The sequence below is a fragment of the Gossypium arboreum genome, chromosome 12 (assembly GCF_025698485.1).
Source record: "Gossypium arboreum isolate Shixiya-1 chromosome 12, ASM2569848v2, whole genome shotgun sequence".
In the NCBI taxonomy this organism is placed as follows: Eukaryota; Viridiplantae; Streptophyta; class Magnoliopsida; order Malvales; family Malvaceae; genus Gossypium; species Gossypium arboreum.
The window spans coordinates 34,061,806-34,085,401 of NC_069081.1; the positions used below are offsets into that span (position 1 = coordinate 34,061,806).

Sequence of the window (23,596 nt, forward strand, 5' to 3'; positions counted from 1 at the left end):
TCTAGACGGATCGATGCGACAGAGAACTCGACAGTGACCACGATTTTGGACTGTTATGAATTTAAATATGATTCTTGGTTCTATTTCTATTTTATTTTTATTGGTTAAACTTTTGGGCTTGTAAATTGGACTTTTGGACTTTTGTTTGGTTTTGGGGGGTTTTTTTTTTCTTTACTTTATGGATTTTAAACTGCTAGTCGTAGGAAACCTTGATTTTCAAAAGAAACAAATGTTTTACCAAGAAGTACATGATTACTTAAATTGTTTTAAAAGCTTCCACAACGAATAACGTTTTGAAACCACCGACTAAATGAGTAACACAATTTAAAAGCTAACAAGAGATAAAGAAAAGTATGTAAACAAGTAATGGTTTTATCGAGATGGCATGGTTTTCAAGCACCCTATCATGTGACATCGCTAGATTCGGCCATAACGTCTAGGCCAAGTTTGGGGTGTTACAGTCAATCACAAATTTAATCAATGAATACACTTGTTTCAAATCAATATAAAAAATAATAATAAGTCTTTCAATTTCAATATATAAATTACCTTTCCAAATCCTTCCCATATCGGAAAATGACTTATGAATAAGAGTACATTGTTTTGAGAACCTTGAAAGATGATCAGAAGCTCATGAGACCTAAACAGAAACCCATAAGGGTTGAACAGAAGCTCGTAAGAGCTGAACGGAAACCCATAAGGGTTAAACAGAAGCTCAATAGAGCTGAAAGGAAACTCATATGAGTTAAACAGAAGCTCATGAGAGCTAAACGGAAAGTAAACATGAAAGTTCGCAACAAATACTGAACCTTGATTTACTTGGGTAATTTGCTATCATTTTCTTCCAATACCATCAATTCACTGAATGCCGAATGTATTTAAATCTTGCTTTCCATTTAATTCGAATATTCAATTCAAATTTATAACTTTAACAATATTTTATTTTCCAAAAATAGAATAAATACATAATATCGCTTATCAATTTAATATAAATATTAAAGTTTAACCGTACGAGCTTACCTGGGTTAAATTGTAATATTTTCAAGAGTTCAGGGACTATTTCACTAATTTTCCTTTTTCACAAGTATCTACGGGATCTTGATCTAAAATATAAAATTACTCATTAATTAGCATATATTTTAGTTCTAATTCATTTCACAATTAATACCCTTTAATTTTTAAATTTACACAATTACCCTAAACTTTCATAACTTTTACAATTTAGTCCTTAACTAATTAATCTTATCAATTAAATAATTTTCAATTAATAATTTATCTAAATATTCTAGGCTATCATACAGCCCTTGATAAAACAAAAATTTAATACCAAACCCTAATTCTTTAATTATTCACAATTTGATACTAAAATCAATATTTAACAAAATCACTTTATAAAATCATCATAGAAAAAATTAAAGCTCTAAATCCATGTTATTCATCAAAAAATCTAATATTCATCAATGGAAACTTCCAAAATTTTCAATAAAATCAAAAATTAAGGTAAAGTTTAGTTGGACCTAATTGTAACAATCTCAAAAACATAAAAATTTCAAGAAAATGGCAAGAATTGAACTCACTTGAAGTAAAAATATGAAAAACCAACTTAAACTCTCTCTCCCATGACTGTTTGGCTAAAATTTAGAAGATGAATAGCCTAGAAACTTTTAGAATTATATTTGTAATTTTCTAATTTCACCAAATTTACAAGTTTGCCATTAAATGGCTTATTTTATTTTATTTTCTTACTTACACCGCCTCATCTATTTACATTAGGCTTAATTGCTCCTTAAGTCCTCCCTTATTTATCAATTAAGCCATTTAATCACTATTTCTTATAATTAACAAGTTTTGTACTTTTTTCAATTTAGTCTTTTTTAATTAATCAACTATTGAAATGTTAAAATTTTCTAACGAAACTTTAATACTACCTTAATTACATTGGCTCGGCTTATAGAAACAAGGTCTTGATACCTCAGTTTCTAAAACCACTTGACCTAATAAATCATTATAAAACATAAATTTCCTATTCAAAAATCTTTCTAAAACCACATTTGACTCGTAAATTCTAAATAACAAAATTTATGAGCTTACTTGTTGGATTTGGTCCTCAAATCACTGTTTTCGACACCACTAAAAATCGGGCTGTTACATCTACGAAGTTACGTTAATTTTCTGTTGCATTGTTAATTGAGAATTCTCTGACTGTTTTACATAAACTTTATGATAATTAGTCATTTTGTTTTCTTAGGCGTGAGTACGGAGGGAAGTGATCCTTCGTGTGTTATGCCAATTTAGCAGTGTTGAATTGTTGGTAAACGTTCGTCATCGAAAGTTCTCGTCAAAGTTTGGACACATTTGCTTGAGTGTTAATGTATATATTGATTCATTGTTATAGTTGTTTGATTGGTTGTTGGATGCTTAAATTAGGTTTCGGGATTTCTCCGTGTTATTTCTACTTCAAAACCTCTTCAAGTGCGTGTCGAAAACTTTAATTTTCATGAATTTCAGTTTCCAAAAAACATGGCTATCGACATCACACGACCGTGTGACGGGCCGTGTAACTCACTGTTCATCAATTTAGAGCAACACGGGCAAGGCATTCGGGCATGTGTCTAGGCCGTGTATGGCCATAATAGTGCAGGGTTCACACAGGTGTGTGTTTAGGCCTTGTAACTTACTGTTTGTGACTTAGGACCACATAAGCAAGCACACGGGTGTGTACCCAAGCCATGTGAGTCACACAGGCAAGGATATAGGCATGTGACCCGGCCATGTAACTCTCTGTTTGTGTTTTGAAACCATACGGGCAGAGGAAATGGGTGTATGCCCAGGCCATGTGAGCTACATGGGCAAGGACATGAGTATGTGTCTAGGCTGTATGGCATATAAAAAGAGCCCGAAACCCATTTTCGAGGTAGCAAATGTTGCCTAAGACTGATATTGATTTCCCCATTGTATGAATGATCTGAATTTGACTGAACGAGAACTCTCTGATACTCTATGATAGACGTATGAATACCATAACTATATGCATACTATGATACTTAATCTGATATTAAACTATGTTATCTATCTGTGAAATAAGTTATAATAATTGAAAATATATTGTGGATATCTGTATTTTGCATCTACATGGGTTGGGATATTGTGAAGAAGGAAGTAATCTGCTCTGAATTAGTGGCTTAGCCACCATGTTCATAATTCTAATTCTGGCGCTTTGTATCATTACAATCTAGCAGCTAAGCTACGTTTTTGTAAACATGTCAGATAGATACTCTATGGTGTGTAGGGTTGGCAGGGCATTGAACGCCCTTAATAGTGTGTTGGGATGACCGAAGCTGGTGTGTAGTGGATGGGGAGTTAAGAATATATGCATCTGCATCTGCATCTGATCTGTTCTAGATATGAAACTGAAATTGTTTTTGCATCTGTAATTAATCTTTTTTTAATCTGAACTTGAAATGCTTCTATTACCAAATCGAATCTTTGAATTTGGAAACTACTTGATATATGTGTTTTAGTTGAACAAGCTTCTTTTACGCACTGAGTTCACAACTCACTTTGTTATTGATTGGATTTCAGGTGGTTCTCAAACTTGAACGGGTCAGTGCCGCTGAAGCTTGGTCAAACTTTTATCTTTCTTCTAAATACTACTATTAGGAATTTTGATATTCTAAGATATTATGTTGTTTGGAAAGATTGTGTACTCACTTAATCATTATGCTGGATATTATGCGTTAAATGGTTCATTCTAACTGTGTTAAAAATGTGGGGTTTTAGAATTGTTGATGTAACTATCTGGACTTGGTCTAGACGTCTAGGCCGGGTTTAGTGTGTTACATTATATATTGGTGGAATATGCTTTTTGACATTAAGAAATGTTTGATAATGTAATAACATGTTTGTGATGGTACCTTGAGGCATATTGGTTAGGTTAAGCATTCATAGGATGATATGTAATATGTTTTGAAATGTTTTAAATGATATTATGTAGGTGTTGTGTTTATTTGTATGCTCGATTTAGTCCCTGATTTACTAATAACGTCTACTATGCATTAATTTGGATTAATTTGATTATTTTAATTGAATTAAATGTAATAATTTTTTGTGAATATTCCGGAATTTCCTATAACATTCTGTAACTTGGGTCTTTCAATAGGGTCGGATGAAGGGTGTTACATTTAATGGTATCAGATTATAAGTTTAGTCAATTTTAGAACTGAATGTAGAGCATATTGAGTCTAGAAATACATGCCACAATAACCCGTGATAGAAGGATATCTTCAGATCCGAATTGACTCAGTTTTTATACATTGTGATGGTCAAATTAAATTGTGTCGTATTTGGTAAGTAAATAGTGATGTTCCTGATTCAGATCAGGGAATTGTTATAGAGTGTTCATTCTGCAAATGTTAGGAAATGAGGAGAGATACTATTTGTTTTATATTTTCAATCAATAAATAATTTAAAAATTAAAATTAAAATTCAAAAATATAAAAAAGTTCATAAAAATTAGTATGGAGTACATGTGGATTGACATGCAAACTATCATGTTTAAAAATTTAACGTTTTAGTTAATATTTTAGGTAAAAAAATAATGAGAAAAAAAAGTAGAAGGGTTTTTTTAACAAAACCAACCCAAAGAGGAAATAATTAGAAAAAAGTAAAAGGTTTTTTTTACCCAAAATAAGTATTAATTGATCGAAAAGGTGCAAAGATTACATGCTAGTTTCTCAAGAACCTAGTGTGGCATGATCTAGGGGTTGTAAAATGTTGATTTTGTCCCTTTTAATCATTGATTTTGAATTCCACTGGATTTGCTGTAGTCATCACTAAGAAAAGGTGCATACTTTAGGTACTTATTTTTCATATAAGTTTTTTTTCCTACTTGTTGAATCTAAGAACTCAATGATGAACTTATCAAATAAATTTTCATAAAAATATTATCTTTCCACATTCATTTTAATAGTTTTATAATTAAATTTAAGTAAAAATAATTTTTATAATGAATAAGTATATTTTTGGAGAGTAGAGTCAAGAGGTCAAAAACCATGACAATTGATGAAAAGGCAAAAGCCAAGGCTAAATTTGATTAATATGTATTTTTTTAATTTGTCCTTTAGGTCGATTTTAAAATTAATTAGGAAATAAGGTGTTTTTAGGAGAAAGAAATTTGGGCGCGCTTTTTACACAAAAGACAAGAAAGCTTGTCCAGTTGGACGCGCTTTCACTTTCTCTCTCTCTAGGGTTAGGGCTTTTTATTTTTTTTTTAGGTTTTAAGATTTTTAGGGTTTAAGGTATTTTGAAAGAATTCAGGGTTTTCAACTGAAACGATGAAAGTTCTTAGGTAGTTTTGTGGGGTCGGGGATATGATAACATTCCTCAACACACATACATTTCATATGTAAGAGTGATGAACATTTTCTAAACATGTTTAAACTGTCAGACTTTTCATGCCAAGGATAAGGAATTTGTTAGAGGAATTTCTTCTAATAATGAAAGTACCTTTTCAGATGCCTGTAGAGCATGTTATGCAGCATAAAATCTCTCAAGAGCACGAGCGTGATGAAATTATATGAGTTCTAAACGCGTTCTGAAAATTATTTTCTTGATACGATATGCAATGAATGTGTGCATTCGTAAATCAAATTCAAAGCAATTATTCTCTTTTTCCGTACATAATTCTTTCATAAAAGGGGAAAAATTTTCATAACATAGAAACACCTCAAGTTAATATCAAACAAAAGAACCTTGTGTTGTGAGAGTTGTGTGTACTTCTTTGGACAACTCTCTGCTTATTTTTTTGTATTTGTTTATCCAATTCGTGACCGATATTGAAATGAGCCGACGAGTGAAATCCATTATATACTACAATGGTCAAATATGTAATACAGAGGTTGAGGTGGTATTTGTAGGAGCAAAGCCCGTGGAATTTACGTTAAATAGTACTATTCAAATGCTTGAGCTACAAACCAAAATCAAGATAAAAGTCGATGGGTTGACCTAGGGAAGAATTACGAGGTTGCAATACAGATTTTTTTACTTTTTTTGACCTGTATAAGTATAAGATATTCAATGTGATTAGCGAAATGTATCTTGAGACAGTCATATCATCGCACATCGTAAGCGAAAATGTTGTTATTGAGTTATACGTGGAGTTCGCTGATGCTGATGGATCTGGCTTATCTTCGACTACCATCGCAGTGAATACGGTACAAAAGTTAAAGCAGAAAGTTCTACTACACAGTTGTGCAGTTGGTTTTCTAGCTTGCTACAAAGTGGCTTCTACGATGTTCCGAAAACATTTATGGGTAGACACTCATTGGTTTCCGGCATTGATCTAAACTTCAGGGGTCTGTACCATTCGAGGTATCAACATAACCCAAATTTAGATGCTTGGACTCGACATTCAGTCAATGCATTCGATTTCAACTTCGGCACTAGGTCAATATTATGGGGCGAAAGCAATTATACTGGGGATTATCGGGGTACACCAGACATCGACTCGTTCAATATTCTAGTGGACACATAGGTTATAGGAGAATTGATAACCTATTCCTTTCGACGGGTCCAGTGAGGGTACGTCCAACACGATGCTCAAAAGTGACAATGAAGACACGGACGAGGAATGATGTGCACCTACGGAAGAAGAGGCTATGAACAAAAACAAGGGAGAAGATTTAAAACCTGAGCCAATCCGGCAGCACGGTCCGAATGGTTCAAAAGTGACACTATTTTTCGAACTGGATTTAGTTACAATAGAGATGGAACATTGTGAGTCTGACGATGATGCCCCCGAAAATAGTCCAAATCTAAATACGAGATTTAAGGCTTATGAACCTCTCTCATATGATGAATATCAACTTATCGACCGAGGGTGGTTTAGAGTTTCCGCGGCTTCCTTATGAAACACCTGGTCATGCAAGCTCATATTGTGATGTACAAGTACTGGAAGTTGGAATGGAATACCCTAACAAAGATGTTTTTCTTGCTGCAATAAAGCGGTAGAGCTTTAAGAATGACATGAATTACTACGTCAAGAAGTCCCATTCTGAGAAATTCAAAGGAAAGTGCACAATGAAGAACGAGAGGTGTAAGTGGGAAATCATGGCGTCTTACTGGAAGAAAACCAGGATGCGAATGATAAAGAAGTATTCTGGTCCCCATACTTTCATTGCTATGAGCTCAAGTCAGGACCATCTGATGCTAGACTCCGACATGATTGCTAATATTATTCTATTTATGGTGAAGGCCAGTCCCCGATTCAAATACCGGTGCTGATTACGGACATACATAGCTAGTACCAGTACACTTCAATGTACTACAAAGTGTGGGTTGCAAAACAGAAGGCTGTGGAGAAGTCGTATCACGGGTGGGAGGATTTATATAACTATCTATGGCAATGGTGTCAGGTATTGGATTTCTACGTACCAAGTTTCGTAACCGATCTCGAAACGCGCCTAAAGTACTACGACGATCAGTTGGTCCCTAGGAAAAGAGTATCCCACTGGTTCTTTTGGACATTTGAGCAATGCAGCAGCACTGCAAGCATATGGTTTAAATTGACGGTATTTGACTATATAGAAGGTATTAACAACATTTGTTTCTTGTCATTGCTTAAGACAGTAATTGGAAGATTCTACCTAGAGGTTCGCAATAACTCCCACAGAAACGGTAAATGACTGGGATTTCTTTCTAAGCTGGTTGCGCCACCGCATTTTCCCCCAGCCAGACATATGTGTCATATCGAACAGGGGGACCTGAAATACTATTAGTAGTTGATCGTCACGGAGCCCTCTGAGATCGCACTCATTATTGGTACAATATACAACATGTGAGATCCAACAACTACAAAAGATATCATTCGACAACTAAGTGAGATTTGTAATTCAAACTATGTATTCACTACATATCAAATATTTATATTGGGTTAATTCATTGCACTAACCTGTAGCTATTTTTAGATAGGTTACGAGCTCGATCAAAATCGATTTCGTCAAATATTGAACAACTTGAGCACAATTAATACCTATAGTGTGGCGTATGTATTAAATATACCGTTTGAACGGTGGATGTAGTCGTACAGCGAGGGTTTACGATACGGGCACATGACGTCAAACTTGGTCGATTGCATCAATTTCGTACTAAAAGGGATGCGTCATTTTTTGGTAACATCGGTTGTTAAAGAGACAGATGCGTCATTTTTCGGTAACATCAGTTGTTAAAGAGACATACTTTCAACTAACCCGCCTTGATTCCTAAGAGGGAGTCGACATATGCTGGACAAATAGTGGGCAGCGGTACATTCTGGGATAATGTGATGAAAGAGATTTGGTAAAGTACAGCGAGAGAGAACACCATGTATGTGGTGTGTCACTCATGCTAGAGCCTCGATTTTTTAGTCAGGAGGACACTAGACCTGACCAGGAAATGTCAGGTGCATCCTATAGTGCGGACCTAATGAAAGGGACCTACGATTGTGAGAGATTTAAAGCATTTCAATTCTCATATACAAATGCAATTACTGCATTTGGGAACATAAAGATTGATTACGCGACTTACATCAACTATGTCTGCCGATTATAATGCATTCACAGTGTTTGGAGTCTTGAATTCCCACCTACCCTAGATGAGAGTATATGGCCACTGATGTCTAGCGCGCTATTCGAGTTGGTGCCGAACAAGGTCTTACGTTACATCTCGAAAGGTTGCCTGAATTTCACTTGGATAAGGAACAATATGGATATTTAGGAGAGAGACGGTCAACAGAAATTATGCGAGTATTGTAGAAACCTAGGGTATAAGAACCTAACATGTTCTTTTTACAAGGATACGTTGAGGCTTCAGCGTCGATAGCATTACTTTTTACCAAATTTCATATTCATTAGTGTGCTTCGCATATTTCCATTGGTTCAATTTGTTATTTATTGTTAACTTATGCATAACTCATGATAGATAGTAATAAAGACAAATATATTGTTTGAATGAATAACCTCAGTTTTTTTATTTATGACATATCTATATTTACATCAAAATATTTATAACAAAAAATACACTCAATCATGTCATCAAGGAGAATGTCTATTGCCAGGCAGTGGATGACGGTCGCATGGAAGATTTTTACATACAACTGGAGGTGCATACAGAGGTGTATCTGGAGGTGCAAGCCTATAGACTTTCTTCTCGTTGTCATCATCACTTGAATATGAACTAGCACGGCCCCCTGAGCAATCGTTTCTTCGAGATCAACAATGACATCATCTTCCTCTATGTTGATTACTACGTCTCACTTGCCATCATGAATCTGCCACTCCCATGTCCGGTGGTTGCTACGATGAGTCACCCCGATAAAATAGTCATACGCACGGTGTTTGGGCTATTATAGGCATGTAATCATAATGTGCCCCAAATCTTGGGTATGTCAGAAATGTACCGGGCATCGACATCGAATTTTACATGGGTGTCTACATCGATATTGTTATCAACGGCAATGCATGCGTCAGTATCGAATATCGAATTACGCTGCTATGGCAGACAACATTATTCCTTCGGCCGAATTTACCTACTCATCGCATTTAGTGGTAGCAGATACTACTTCCTGACAACTCTGAACCATGCCAAGTAATCATTAGTTGTCACCGTGTTTGCGGAGAAAAATGGTTCGCGAGCGGGTATGGATTTCATCCTACGATCCCAAGCCTGGATGTGATTCTCCGTCCAGTCTTCGTTTATTTTCCCCCACATGTCCACCTTATGCAATATCTTCATGTCTCATGGTGGAGGTGGAATTCGTTGTTTATACCCGAATTGTCGTAGAACCCGATCCAATTCGTGCATTTCCACCATCACGTACACATCAACGACACCTTCGCATCCCACATCTCTATTGTCCAACACTTCTAGCGGCATGCAAGATATAATCTTGGGGTCGACATACGACATCTATTCAAACTAAAAACAGAATTGTAAATATTGTTACATACAAATTTTTTGGAACAAATCATTGCATAATTAATATAGGTTCGAAAAGGATAGGTAATTAACCTCAGTTTCTGAGCGTTACTCTAACAACAACCTAATATCTTCTAACTCGTCGAGCAGTCCCATATAACTCGGCCCAAGGTTCCACCTGTACAAGCGATATATTAGTCGAAACATATGATAAATAAAAACATTTATTGCACAAACTATGTATTTATTGATAAATGATGTTTACCTCATCACTAGACTTGTTCAAGGTGGCCCGGTCTGAAGGCCTACTCGAAAAGTGAAAGGGTTTGGGCAAAAATATAGGCCTGAAAAATAGGCTTGGGTAAAAAAATAAGGCCCGTTTAGGCCTGAAAAATGGGCTTAGGAAAAAAAGGGTCCCGCTTTGGGTAAGGCATTTTTGGCTTAGGCCCGACTCGAATTCACTAAATGAAAAAAAAATGCTATTTTTTATTATTTTAATGATATTTTCTTGTTGTTTTCTCCCTATTTTGCTACCATTTCACTATTATATTGCTACTATTTTGTTGTTATTGTTTGTAGATTGTATAACACTTGTTTTATTGTTAAATTTGTTATTCTTTTAAAGACATTTTCTTGTTAAGTTGCATTTATCTTATTGTTATTTATTTTTAAAAATTTATTTTCAATATGTTCAGAAATATTTATTTTAATATTTTTAGTATTTTTATTCGATTCGGGCTTGGGCAAATTTTTAAGCCCATTTTTTGGGCTGGACCGAGCTCAAGCCTAGCAAACAGGCCTAAATTTTTGCTTGGGCCCGGCCCAACCCATGAACACCTCTACTCGTCACCAAAGGGAATGTGTATGGGTCGACCACTCTGGGACGTAGAAACGATATTTGCCACTAGGCCCCCGATTGCAGCAGTAGTAGGCAATCACCGATCGACATCTTATCTGGTTGTATTGCCCGATAAAGCTCTCAGTATAATGTGGACAACACGACAGATCCTCAACTTAGTTTTGTGCAGTTACTGAAGTCCGCTAGATGTAGAAGTCACCTTATGTGCACCAAATTTCTAGATTTATCGGGCATTAAAATGCCCCCGATTAACCTAATGATGAATGCTTGAGAATATTATTGTATGACCTCCTCTGTTGCGTCATCGGGAAGCTTATTGAAATTTGTCTCCAACCAGTTGATCGATATCCGACCACCTTCAAAACGGTTTGAGACCTTCCCTAACATTCCACTTTCCTCCGAACCATCGCTGATCCCATGATGACTGGCCCATTCATCGGCAGACTGAGCTGTAACGCTATGTCCTTGAGTGTGATTGTACACTTACCGCATGGAAAGTGGAAAGTGGAAAGTGTGTTTCGAGACTCCATCTTTCCACCAACGCGCTGATTAGTATGTGATTGAGTTTGCAGCCCCCTTGCATGCAAGACTAATGTAAGAATCCAGCCTCTTGCAGGTACCCAGGAATTTCAGGGATCGGAAGCTCCCTATATTATATATGAATGCCTCCAGCACACGATCGTCCGCCAATTTATAACATAAAAAAAATTAAACTTATCAAAAAATAAATATTAACATAATTAAAAAAATTAAAATTTCGTCTTGCCATTGCTAATTGGACGACAAGAATATGGTTGTAGTCTAAGCGGATTAGAGAGACGTCTATTTTTGAGAAACTGATCTGAACAATTAAAATACAATATAATTAAAAAATAATATTTTAAAATGAAAATATAAATAAATATTGAATAAAAAGCTTAGAGAGTTAAAGAGAGTTTGAGAGAAGGGTGTGAATGAAAAAAATTTGGGGGTATTTATAAGTAAAAACCATTGGGGAATTTTAATTTATTTTGTTACTGTTTGGCGTGACAATAGTCAAAAACTCGTTGCATTTTACCATTGAGGGAAAGCGCATCTAGTTGGATGAGCTTTCTTGCCATCTATGCAGGAAACGCGCCTAGTTGGATGCGCTTTCAATTTCTCTCTCCTAACATGACATATTTCCTAATTAATTTTAAAATTGACCCCCTCAGTCATTACGAAACGCCCTCGATCAGTGCAATGGGATGTCTCTATTTATCTATCTCTTGACTCGAAATAGGAGCAGGTTTGAAAAAGAACTTTAAAGTGTTTAGGGTTGGGACAAGAAGGTCTCTTAATGCCCTCTTTTTTTTCTTCACATTAGAGTTATTTCTTATTTCACAAATACTTGCCATGGTAAGGAAGAAGAGGGGAACAATCACACTTGGAGAGTGTAAAAGATTGGGCCAAATTTAATTGCAATTCAACAATCCGACAGTAATTACTGGATTACAAAGTATCCATTACTTCGAATTCAAATTTGATTTATCAAGTTGGTTTATCTAATTTATCCGCTACGTCAAATTCAAATTTAATCGCCTTTCTATACTTCACAAGAAACAGCTAGTTCAGGACTCCATTTGCTAGCCTCACGGATGATTTCATTACCCTCGCGGGTAAGGTCACGTCCCTCATTATGAGCATGTACACATGCTTCTAAAGCTACTCGATTAGCTACGACACCTGGTGCATTTCCCCAAGGGTGTCCTAAAATTCTTCTACCGAATTATAGTACGAAATCATTTCTAAAGATCTTGATCAGAACAGGCATATGCCAAACATAAATACTCCTAAAACTAAGGACAAAACACTAAAACCCAATATTAAGTAAAATAAATGCTAAGGTTTCGATCTTTTTCAATAAAATCATCACATAGTAAATCAATAAAGCCAAAAGTTATCTAGCAAAATTAAAAAGAAAAAAAAACCAGCATATTAATCAAATTTAGCCAAAAGCCACCGCTATATAAATTTCCCTATTATTATTTATGTAATTTTCTTCTGTTTTTCTTTTTCGTATTTATTTTTTACTGAAACAAATAATTAAATTTGAATCAATCTTCTCTCTACTTCACAAAATTAGGGTTCATATTCACGCCAAATCGATCAGATATGGGGGGAGGCAATGCCCAAAAGTCCAAGACGGCGCGGGAAAGAAACCTCGAGAAGGCTAAAGCCGGCGCTAAAGGTTTCACTTTTCTTTTCTTTCTTTTTTTTCGTATCAGGAACTTGAATAAATAGTAAAAAGTAGGTTTTTTTTTTTTTTAATTCATATGAATTATATTCTTCTATTGATTATATTTATTTTATTTTTCAGGAAGCCAGCTCGAATCTAACAAGAAAGCTATGTCGATTCAGGTAAATTTTGGTGTCTATATATTTATTAAAGAAACATGATTATTTTCCCTCTCTTTTTCTTGTTCTTTATTGGTCATCTTTTATTGCTGTTTGCTAGTTCTTTTGTGGGTTGCATTGCTTTATCTTCTATTTTTTCCCCACTGAAACATGAAGATATATTGGCCTTTCTTTTAGACAGAGGAAAAGGTTTAATTACTTTTTTTTTCTTTCTGATATTTTGTAATTTTGCAGCTTCAAATTATCTGATATTGTTTCAAATTTGGTTTATTGATTAGTATCAACAAGGCTTTGCTCTGTAAAAATGATAAAAATGGATAAGAATTCATAATTTTCTAATCTAATGGTTATGTTTCATAATCACTTCCTCACATTGTAGCTTAACCATTGGGATTGAAATTTTCCCATCCTTAACCGTTAAAACTAACCTTTCCTTCCATGAAAGTGGCTTCAAGTGCTCATTTCATGTAAGGAATTAGTCTTCATGTTGTAGAATGGTCTGCCATGCATGTATTTTACAATGACAAATTGTCTCTGTGCCGGTGCGTGAAATTTTAAATGCAATTCTTAATTGAAGTGCTTTAATTTGTGTTCATGTACATATTTAGTGCATTAATCCTTGCGTTTGATTTTGTTTTTTGTCTTAAGCACTATATTTTGGGAAAGAAAGGGGGGGGGGGAGTGGTTATGGTTGTTCGTTCTGTCCTCCCTATTTCTCTCCATCATTTTATGAATAGTATGTTGGGTTTAGAATTTGAGGTACTTATTTGTTATTTATGAAGTGTTTGCAAGTGTGAGAAGTAGTGGCGCGATAGCAGTGATTTCCAATGACATTTAGTTTACGAGGAATCTTGTGTCATTGATATGTTACCAAGGAGATTAGGACCTCTTTTGTGGTAAATGGTTATAGATGAAAGCACTAGGCGTGTTCGTGATGATGTTCTTCAGTATCATTTTTTGTAGATTTTTAAACCTTCAGCAGATGAGACTATAGTGGGAGTCGGTTTGAATCTGTCCATTTGACATATGCATGGCGTGCAAGAAATTACTATGATTTAGCATTTGAACTTAGCATCTGTTGATGCACTTAATTATTGGAGATTGTAACAATCTACTCAATTAAAATGCAGTGCAAGGTATGCATGCAGGAATTTATGTGCACAACATCCGAGGTGAAGTGCCGGGAACATGCAGAAGCAAAGCATCCAAAATCCGATGTGTATGCATGTTTCCCTCATCTAAAGAAGTGATGTAGTTGGAGCAAGAAAATTCTACTGTTAGATATAGACATTTGTTCGGATATTAGTTAATGTAAAGCCTCAACCGTGATTTATAGATACTATGGGACTATTTGTGCCTGCCCCAAGAGTGAGGAACCAATTGATCCTCAAACCCTTACAAATGGACAAATTGGAGATCGGTTCATTCCTGCTTCAATGGTAAAGTGAACATTGTTGTTTATTTTAGCATTGTCTCTTGGAAAAATGCTGCTGTGAATTTGTTTCTTTTAGCGTTGTTCCGTTTGTATGTCATTTGCTGGTTCCATTCTCTTGAACATTAACCGTCTTAAGTAGTAATTAATTTGTAATGTGGGGACTCCAATAACCTTTGGTTTGTGCGATGATGTGGAAGTAATGCAGTAGATTCTTTGTGCATGAGATCAAGTACAGATCTATGTTATTCGGATCTAGAAATGATTGCGGTATAGATATGTACATTAGTATGGAATTGATATATAATCATCCTCGACAAGATAGGTGGCTGTAATACACCTATAATAGCACTTTTTAATTTAATTTTCAAATTAAAAAGGGTAAACTTTAAAAATAGTCACTTATTATGGTTTAGCTAACGTTTTGGTCATTGAACTTCGATTTATTATGTTTTGATAGCTAACGTGACAATGTTTTGATCTGGGTCATTACCTGTCATCAATGGAGTTATGAAAATCTGATGTGGCACAAATTATGCCTTTAAACGCTGCTGATGTGTCATCCACATAGTCTTAATCTTCTTTTTCTTCATTTCATTTTTTTTTTCGTATTCTTTCTCATTTTTCTCTCGACTTTCTCAACTTAGTTTCTCTAGATCACTCTCCCTCTCTCAAGCTTCATTCACAACCATCAACTGCCCGTTCTGGTGTCATTGTTGTCGTTACCTTTGACAAACATACATTGAAATGCTCTCTCAACTACTTCAGAAATCCCTAACCGGTTCGTTTTTTCAAAAACCCACTGAAAATCCTTGAATAAAAAACTCAACTTTTGATCCAACTATCTCTTTCACCGGTCGTTAGATTGGCTCAAACATGTTTTTCTCCTTATCAATATCTCCTTGATCGTTGAGATCGGTGAGCAAGTCGCTGACCTGAGTTTGACCTCCTTTATTGCTTTGATTTTTTTTTTGGCACCTTTCATCAAGAATTTGATGTTGAAATTGGATATGAAGAAGCTAGCGAACTTCAAGAACATTGAAGGAGTAACTAAGTTTTTGCTTTTGAAACTAAAGGACCTCCAAATTTTCATCGGTGAGAGCACGCATGATGACGGATGTTTGGTGTTTGCTTACTACAACGATGTTGCTGTTGACCCAACATTTGTGTACTTTTCTCATGCATTGAATGAGGTTAACTGCTGAGGTTTGAAACACTGAAAATGCTTGCTGTTTTAGTCTTTTATTATTGCTTTTGTCTCCTATTTCATATATCTCAGCGCTAAGATCAAACAATTTATGGCTTTTTGATGTTTTACTTTTAATTGTTTGCTGTTTCATGGAATTTTGTGGTTGACTAAAAGTAATTTAAGTCTTTGTTAAAAAGAAAGTCTAATCTTCGAATGAAGCTTGAGAGTGGGAGAGACGAGAGAACAATGCGAAGAAAAGAAAGAAAAAGAAAAAGAAAAAGAAATAAAGGAGAAATAAAGGAGAAATAAAGGGAAAGGAAATAAATAAAAAGTTAATTTTTCAAAAGAAAAAATATGTTTAAATAATGCGGTGATGGCACGTCAATATTTAATGGCACAATTTGTGTCATGTTAGATTCCTGTAATTTCATTAACAGTAACTAACAGCTCAAGGACTAAAATGTTATAAATCGATAACGTTAGTGGTCAAGACGTCGTAAATTAAAGTTCAATGTTATTTATACCTTACATAAAAACTATTTTTATAATTTACTCAATTAAAAATTATAATATATTGATATTAATAATAATTAGTTCAAATTTTAAATTTTTGAAACAAGAGGTGTTTAGCAAAATATATTTTAATATATTATTATTATTATCATTATAGATGAAAAGTTATTATAAAAGTAAAATATAACATGAAAAATCAGTTTTCCAATAAATGCAACTGTTTTAATTAAATTACAATTGAATGGTGTTAAAAAGAGTGGCCGGAAATATAAGTGTAAGACACTTGTGTTATTTCGATTTTTCCTTTTAAATATTAATGTTGAACATTGTTTAGGTTCATATTTGAGCATAAATATGTAAATGACTTGTGAAATACTAGAAATCTTGGAATAATCGACACAATTGCATTGTTGGAAAATCAAGGCTTAAAGATAAGCTTGATGTGGATGTGTTGAATATAAAATATAAACATAAGAAAAAAGAGACTTTATTTGATACAAAGAAAAAGAAAACTGCTATGTTAACAAAACAAACCTCCAACTGCCTAAAATTAAGGATGGCAGCAGCAGTAAGCACAATAAATCTTCCCAGCCGAATGTGGGCTCTGCACACCAACCCAATGTGAATGGGTTACTGACTTCGCATCCTGCAACTTTCAGCAGCCCTCACTTGAGAAGTAAGGATGGACCTGCAGAGAACAAAAAAGAATCGAGGATCATTTCATACTAACACTTTTAATTAAACCAAAGGAGCAGAAAAAGGTACTGGTCTATCATAGCTTCTTTTGCAGTTAGCCTCTCCTGATGATCATATCGAAGCAACTTATCCAGAAATCAATTGCCTACAGGTCAAAAGAGCTTTAAAGACTGAATCTCGATTACTATAAGGCATTTTGTGCAATGTAACTCAGCTTATTGTACTTCAATTCCATGATGTTTGCCTAAAGAAGAAAATTTACCTCTGGTGAAACAAGATGCGGATTATCGGCATTAATGAATTTGGACCAGGGTTTTCGGCTGTGCCTGAACAACATATCAATATGTTAACTCAATAGAGTTAGTCATTCCACACTATTAGTGCCTACCAGAGGGATCTAATCTGTGTGTCAAACAGCATCACCACAGGGTCCATTGCCTTGTTTAATAGTTCAGTGCAAACTTTGTATATCTGGTCATGCTTAATGTACCTTCCAACAAGAGCATTAAATTGAGGATCAAGCTCCAACTGGTATTTGTTCAGATATGCATTCAACTCATCAGTTCCTACCACCTAAAGTTACAATAATTTAGCAGTCAAAAGCTTTGTCACATTCCTTGTAAACTGGCGATATATGGTTAGGAAAAAAAAAGGAAAATAGGTTTTCCTGTTTTGAGTGTTCATATAAAGCATCCACCTAGTAACAATCCCCTAACAAGTGATAGTCACAAAGAGAATAAATGTTTAAATCAAACCTATATGAATAATGCTGCGTCTACAAAGGGTAGTGAATAAACCTACGTTGCTCTAGCTCTTCATTGTTCTTGAAGTACCCATGTCTGACATCCGCATCTGATGCATATCCAAACATAGATATGGGGATACGGTCCTCCAAGGACCTTCCAAATACAGGGAAATCTTGACAAATTTTGAACATACCCATGTTCGTTACTCAAACCCAAGCTTGAGTAACAAAGGAATAAATGCCCCTAGCAGGTGCTGAAAAGGTTACAAAGTGATGCTCCAGATGTGGATTGTAAAAACGAAGATTACTGAGGTGGTGAAGGTACAAAGACATAGAATAATACATTTTCTAAGTAGCAGTTAGAAAATGATGAATTATCTAAACCAAAATGTTAATTTAACAATAACAATGATGAAAAGAAAATTAATATTCAACAACAATATAAGAAACATTGACAAATTTGCAAAAGCATATTACCTTTGCAATTTTAACTAGTTGATCATTGTTGTCATGGCCATAGAAGAATGGTTCCTTCCGGAATATCTGCACGATAAACAAGTATAACAAACAAATCAAACAAACATAAATATTCTATTATGCACCCAAAATTGAAATTTTAAATTAAAGTTTAGTACACTCAAATTAGAACAATGGTATTTCGCACCATTCCAGCAAACATGCAGCCAAGGCTCCACATGTCCAAAGAATAATCATAGTCCTGTAAATCTATCAGAAGTTCGGGCCCTTTAAAGTACCTAAGAAATAAGGAGAGAAATTAAACTTCCCAAAACTGTATCAAGATTGTTGATGGTACTGTAAACTGAATCCAAATTTGTTTATAGAATTGCTTGGAGAACGTATAGGTCTTCCATTATCTAGAAGGTTTTCGTATCTTAAAGAAAGAATCAAAGCTCTCTAACATCCTGATCATTGAAAGCTAATACTCAAGAGTCTATAAAAAAGTGAAAGAAAAGACAGATTTACTCTTCAAGGAGTTGAGAAAAAAATTAAATGTACTGCATATCTAAATTCCCCTAGCTCGACTTGTTTAATGAGTTTCATGCTAAATTTTGCATCTATATGCCTGTATTACAAGCCAAATTCAATTTCTATAAAGGAAAGAATTCCAAGTACAAGCAAGGAAAACATACAGGTAAATAATCCCAAACGGATTTCTTTTTCTTTTTCAAACATGGACTAATATATAAGGCTTGTTCTTTTCTAACTAAGGTCTTAAAGAAGAAAACAATTTTGAAAATATATAAAGGTCGACAGTGGTAAAGTAAATCACATGATTCATGATGCCTTCAAAATATTACCTGGAAGCCACACGGACATTATACTCTTTTCCAGGATGGTAAAACTCGGCAAGTCCCCAATCTATCAAGCGAAGTTTGCGCAGCTCATGATCTATCATGATATTGTGAGGCTTCACATCTCTGAGCATTATTCCTTGTGAATGACAGTAATCTAATGCCTACAAAGCAAAGAAATGTTTTCCTATCACCCTATAACGCCAAATGCAACCCAGAAATCCCCCAAAAGCTTAACAAAGCCAGTAATAATTTGGAATTGGATCAAGTAAAGAATAAAAACTACAAACGGTCATGCAACAAAAAATACCATGGAGCAGAGTTATATACATATTAAATTTTGTTACGAGTTGCGTAATTTCACCTTGAGAAGTTCGTATATGTAGTAGCGAATATCATAATCTGTCAAAGTTGGGTAGAGAACTTTGAAATCTGTATTGTTGACGTACTCAAATACCAAGCTAGGCGCCTTGGAGTGCTGATCTCTAACAATATCAAGAAGTTTAATAATATTTGGACCACCGCATAGATTCTGAAGGATTTTTATCTCTCTCTTAATCTACCAATAATAACAAAAAATAATGATAGGATTATTGATCATGGCGGCTATGCCTTAAGATTTCATCACATAAATATATAATTAAAGTCTTAACTAGCAACCTTTTTTTTCTTGACAGGTTTGAGGATCTTGATTACACAGCGTTCATTGTTGTTGACATTTTTACCCTCGAAAACCTCACTGTATTTACACCTTCCAACTTTCCGAATAACCTCATAATCATCTTGATCCTTAATACAGAACCGAATATAACCGAAACGATATCAATTTATGCTCATTGATGAACCGAATCGGATTTTCATTAGAAAAGTTGCAGAAAATGCTTAAGGTTAGTAAGATTAGAAGAAACAATTCTAACTGTAAGCAAATTACATAATCTTCAATTCAGATTAGCGGATGTGACTTGGTTTAAAAATTGATTAAAGGAAATTCGAGAACAACCTAATCAACGATCGATTTAAGAAATTTACCCCCATTGAACAGTGAGGGACTCGTAATCCCAATACTCCTTGGGACGAAGGACATTGACGTCAGAATAAACGCGAGATTTGGACATGACTTGCCAGCGATAAGGGCAGGAGATCTTGTCAATCTCACGGTTAACGGAACAGTAGTGGGCAAGCAGAGGGCGGGAAGCGAAGATGGCAAAAAATAGCTAGAGGTGGAGTAAGACTGGTGGGTTGGTGGTGGTGCGTCGGGCATAATTCATTCACTCAAGCCAAGCCAAGCCAAGCCAGCCCATTTATTTGAATGATAAGTTTTGGTTTTGGAGAGAAACGGGAGAGTACGGGAGGGGAGTTAGGGCCTTTGCTTGCTTAGCCGAGCTGAGCTGCTGGGATCTAACCTATTTTGATATTGAGACCAATTTCATGTTCCATCCACCGGATGTTTATCTCTTGAAAGAACAAAATATCTCTCCGTTTTGATATGAGCAAATTAGTTTCCTCTTTAAAAGAATAGTTGGTCAATTTTGAAGGAAAGCAATTATAACGTCCAATTAAAAAATCGATCATCTTCACCATTACTGTTAAAATCATAAATAACGAGATGTTACCCTCAACTATTTTTACGTATTATATCATAATTGATTGCAAATGAAGCTGAATTGATTGCTCTTAGAAACTCCAATGAAGCAGAGAAAGCTGATGAACAAGCCATTGGGGATAATTTGATAACAAAATTGGAAGGGGCTTTAAGCAATGTTGTCGTGCGAAGGGGACTCTATGCTGGGGTGGCGGTTCAGGTTGTGTAACAGTTTTTGGGTATCAATACTGTTATGTTATTACAGCCCAACAATAATTCAGTTCGCTGGATTTGCTTCCAACAAGATAGTATTGGTGCTTTCTCTAGTCATGTCTAGTCTCATTGCTGTCAGCTCCATTGTTAGTATAGCTTTCGTGGACAAATATAGGAGGAGAACGGTGATCGTCTCTATGTTTGGTATCATTTCTTTCAAGTTGTTGCTGTTGCTGCAGTAGAAAACCAGCAGAGTGGGAGAGGGAGAGGGAGAGGGACGGTGGTAGGAAGAGAGGGGAGGCGGAGGGGAGAGGGACGGGATGAGGAGGGAGGAGAGTTTATTTTATTTTATTTTATTTAATATTAATATAAAATTTAATATCGGCTTTTAGCACCAATAAAATTTTACCATATTATCAAATTTTAAACATATGAAATTATTATTATACACTTATATATAGAGAATTTATTTTATAAATCATTCCTACCATATTATTTATGGTATTTTTCAATTATTTAACCACATTTCAACAATTTTTTATGTCTTTAGCACATAATTTTGATATTTTTTTTACTTCGAATCCTAAATCTAAAACCTAAAATCCTAAATCCATAACTTCAGACACTTGATGTAACGCCCCGTACCCGAGACCGTCGCCGGAGTCGAATACGAAGTATTAACAGACTTAATTCATTACTTAAACAGCTCAAACAATTTATTTTTAAAATTTCCAGTCAAGCTAGCAATCTACGTCACAATAGCTTAAAAATTCATATCTCGAGTTCTGAAACTCGAAATCCAATTACGTAAATTTTTTCTGAAACTATACTCATATATATATTTACTAATTTTTTTCTAGAATTTTTGGTAAAGCCAATTAGTACAGTTTATTAGTTAAAGTCTCCCCTGTTTCAGGGTTCGACTGCTCTGACCTCTGTATATTACGAATCAGATATATCTCCGTACATAATTTCAATGACTAGTAAGTTTGTTTCTCTTAAAACTAGACTCAATAAGGAATCTGTACATATAAAGAATGACTTCTAATTATTTTTTTACAATTTATGATGAATTTTTAAAGTCAGAACAGGGGATCTAGAAATCACTCTGGCCCTATTTCACAAAAATTCAAATATCTTATAAAATATAATTTATATACCTGTTTTGTTCAATCCATATGAAAATAGACTAATTAAGCTTCAATTTAATAACTTAGTCATCATTTAATTCTATTTCTACTATTTTTAGTGATTTTTCAAATTTACATCACTGCTGCTGTCAGATTCTGTTTTATGGCAAATTTCACTTTACTAAGGATTTTCATGGACTAAATAGCATTTTAAACATACATAACATCAAATATGACTTAGATTGGCCATTCCAATAGCTAATCATTTACAAACCCTTTTCTTACCAAATGATAGCCATATCATAAGATCAATTACACAAAGTGAGTGTTTTGCCATACATGCCACATTCAAAATACACAAGCCATTTTACCAATTTAAGCCTTCGGATAGTGTGAACGAGTCTTTGACCTATCCCGATTCTCAAGCCGGCTTGTCAAAACTACAATGAAAGAAAAGGAGGGAGTAAGCACAAATGCTTAGTAAGTTCACATGCAAATAGCAAGTAACATAATCACACAATCTCACATAAAACATCATTTGCATAAACAACACCAAGACATTCATGTTTCATTTACATTTAATATTTTTCTACGATTTCATCATACCAAGTTTTTAACCCGAGGGTTTAAGCAGATACCTGTCAAATTTTCTCATTTACCACACTTACCAACATGTCACCTTCGTTTTAGGCCTTCTTCTTATTCACGTAAGATTCACCCGTTGAACACATCAGAATATAATTCGAATACGCGGATCTCATGAACATAAGAGCCATACCCGTAGCTAGACAAACTCAATAGCCTGCGGAACTTATGTAGCCAAGCTACCATGTAACCCGCCCATAAGTGAACTCGGATTCAACTCAACAAGCTCGGGAGTTCGCATCCATAAGTGAACTCGGACTCAACTCAACGAGCTCGGATGCCTAGTTACATCTCACGAACTCGGACTCAACTCAACGAGTTCGGAACTCAACCATCCTAGTGACATGTCACTTGTATTCTAATCTATTCCCAAGGTTCAAATGGGCGTTTTCCTCGATCACACATCTTTGCCGTCTTCCACGAAATATCGAAATCGATACTTCGGTGATAGTTCATACTCATCAAGTAATTCACATAATTACATATTATTCAACAATAACCACAAAGCATAATATTTCATGATAATAATCAGCATCATATCATATAAACAACATTAAATTGCTTAAAATGAAAATTATGTTACTACATTTACACATGAACTTACCTCGGTACAAAATTATTAGCAATCGAGCCTATTCTTCGTAAACTTTGTTTTTCCCTCGATCGCGACTTGAATCTCGTTTCTCTTGATCTATAATGCCAAATTAATCTTATTTAATACATACATTCATCAAAATAGCATCTAATACGAACTTTGGCAAAATTACATTTTTGCCCCTAAACTTTTGCATAATTACACTTTTTCCCCTAGGCTCAGGAATTAAACTTCATCCCTTATTCTTATGTTTTATGACATGCTGATCATTTTTCCCTTCTATGGCAACATCAAATTCACACTCTAACATGTACTTATGACTATTAGGTATTTTTACTGATTAAGACCTTTTACTCG

At 34.9% G+C, this 23,596-nt stretch overlaps 2 protein-coding genes across 4 annotated transcripts; one reads left to right on the plus strand and one right to left on the minus strand.

Moving 5' to 3' along the window:
* The first annotated feature begins 12,685 nt into the window (after positions 1-12,685).
* Positions 12,686-14,841, plus strand: LOC108477085 (uncharacterized protein At2g23090-like). Its single transcript, XM_053023534.1, has 3 exons — positions 12,686-13,019; positions 13,149-13,189; positions 14,317-14,841. Exons 1-3 carry the CDS (start codon positions 12,944-12,946, stop codon positions 14,434-14,436), a joined length of 237 nt encoding a protein of 78 aa, XP_052879494.1. The 5' UTR covers positions 12,686-12,943; the 3' UTR covers positions 14,437-14,841.
* A 1,840-nt stretch (positions 14,842-16,681) lies between these two features.
* LOC108477394 (casein kinase II subunit alpha-2) lies at positions 16,682-20,672 on the minus strand. Of its 3 annotated transcripts, XM_017779926.2 has the most exons (10): positions 20,104-20,656; positions 19,735-19,863; positions 19,439-19,633; positions 19,081-19,238; positions 18,426-18,516; positions 18,239-18,304; positions 17,507-17,589; positions 17,279-17,342; positions 17,086-17,161; positions 16,682-17,008 (listed from the first exon to the last, which is right to left on the minus strand). In XM_017779926.2, exons 1-9 carry the CDS (start codon positions 20,107-20,109, stop codon positions 17,111-17,113), a joined length of 843 nt encoding a protein of 280 aa, XP_017635415.1. In that variant the 5' UTR covers positions 20,110-20,656; the 3' UTR covers positions 16,682-17,008; positions 17,086-17,110. The 3 variants fall into 3 exon arrangements, with proteins under 3 accessions (XP_017635415.1, XP_017635417.1, XP_052879492.1); XM_017779928.2 differs by having other exon boundaries at positions 16,682-17,161; XM_053023532.1 differs by lacking the exon at positions 19,735-19,863 and having other exon boundaries at positions 16,682-17,161; positions 20,104-20,672.
* Between the last annotated feature and the right edge of the window lie 2,924 nt (positions 20,673-23,596).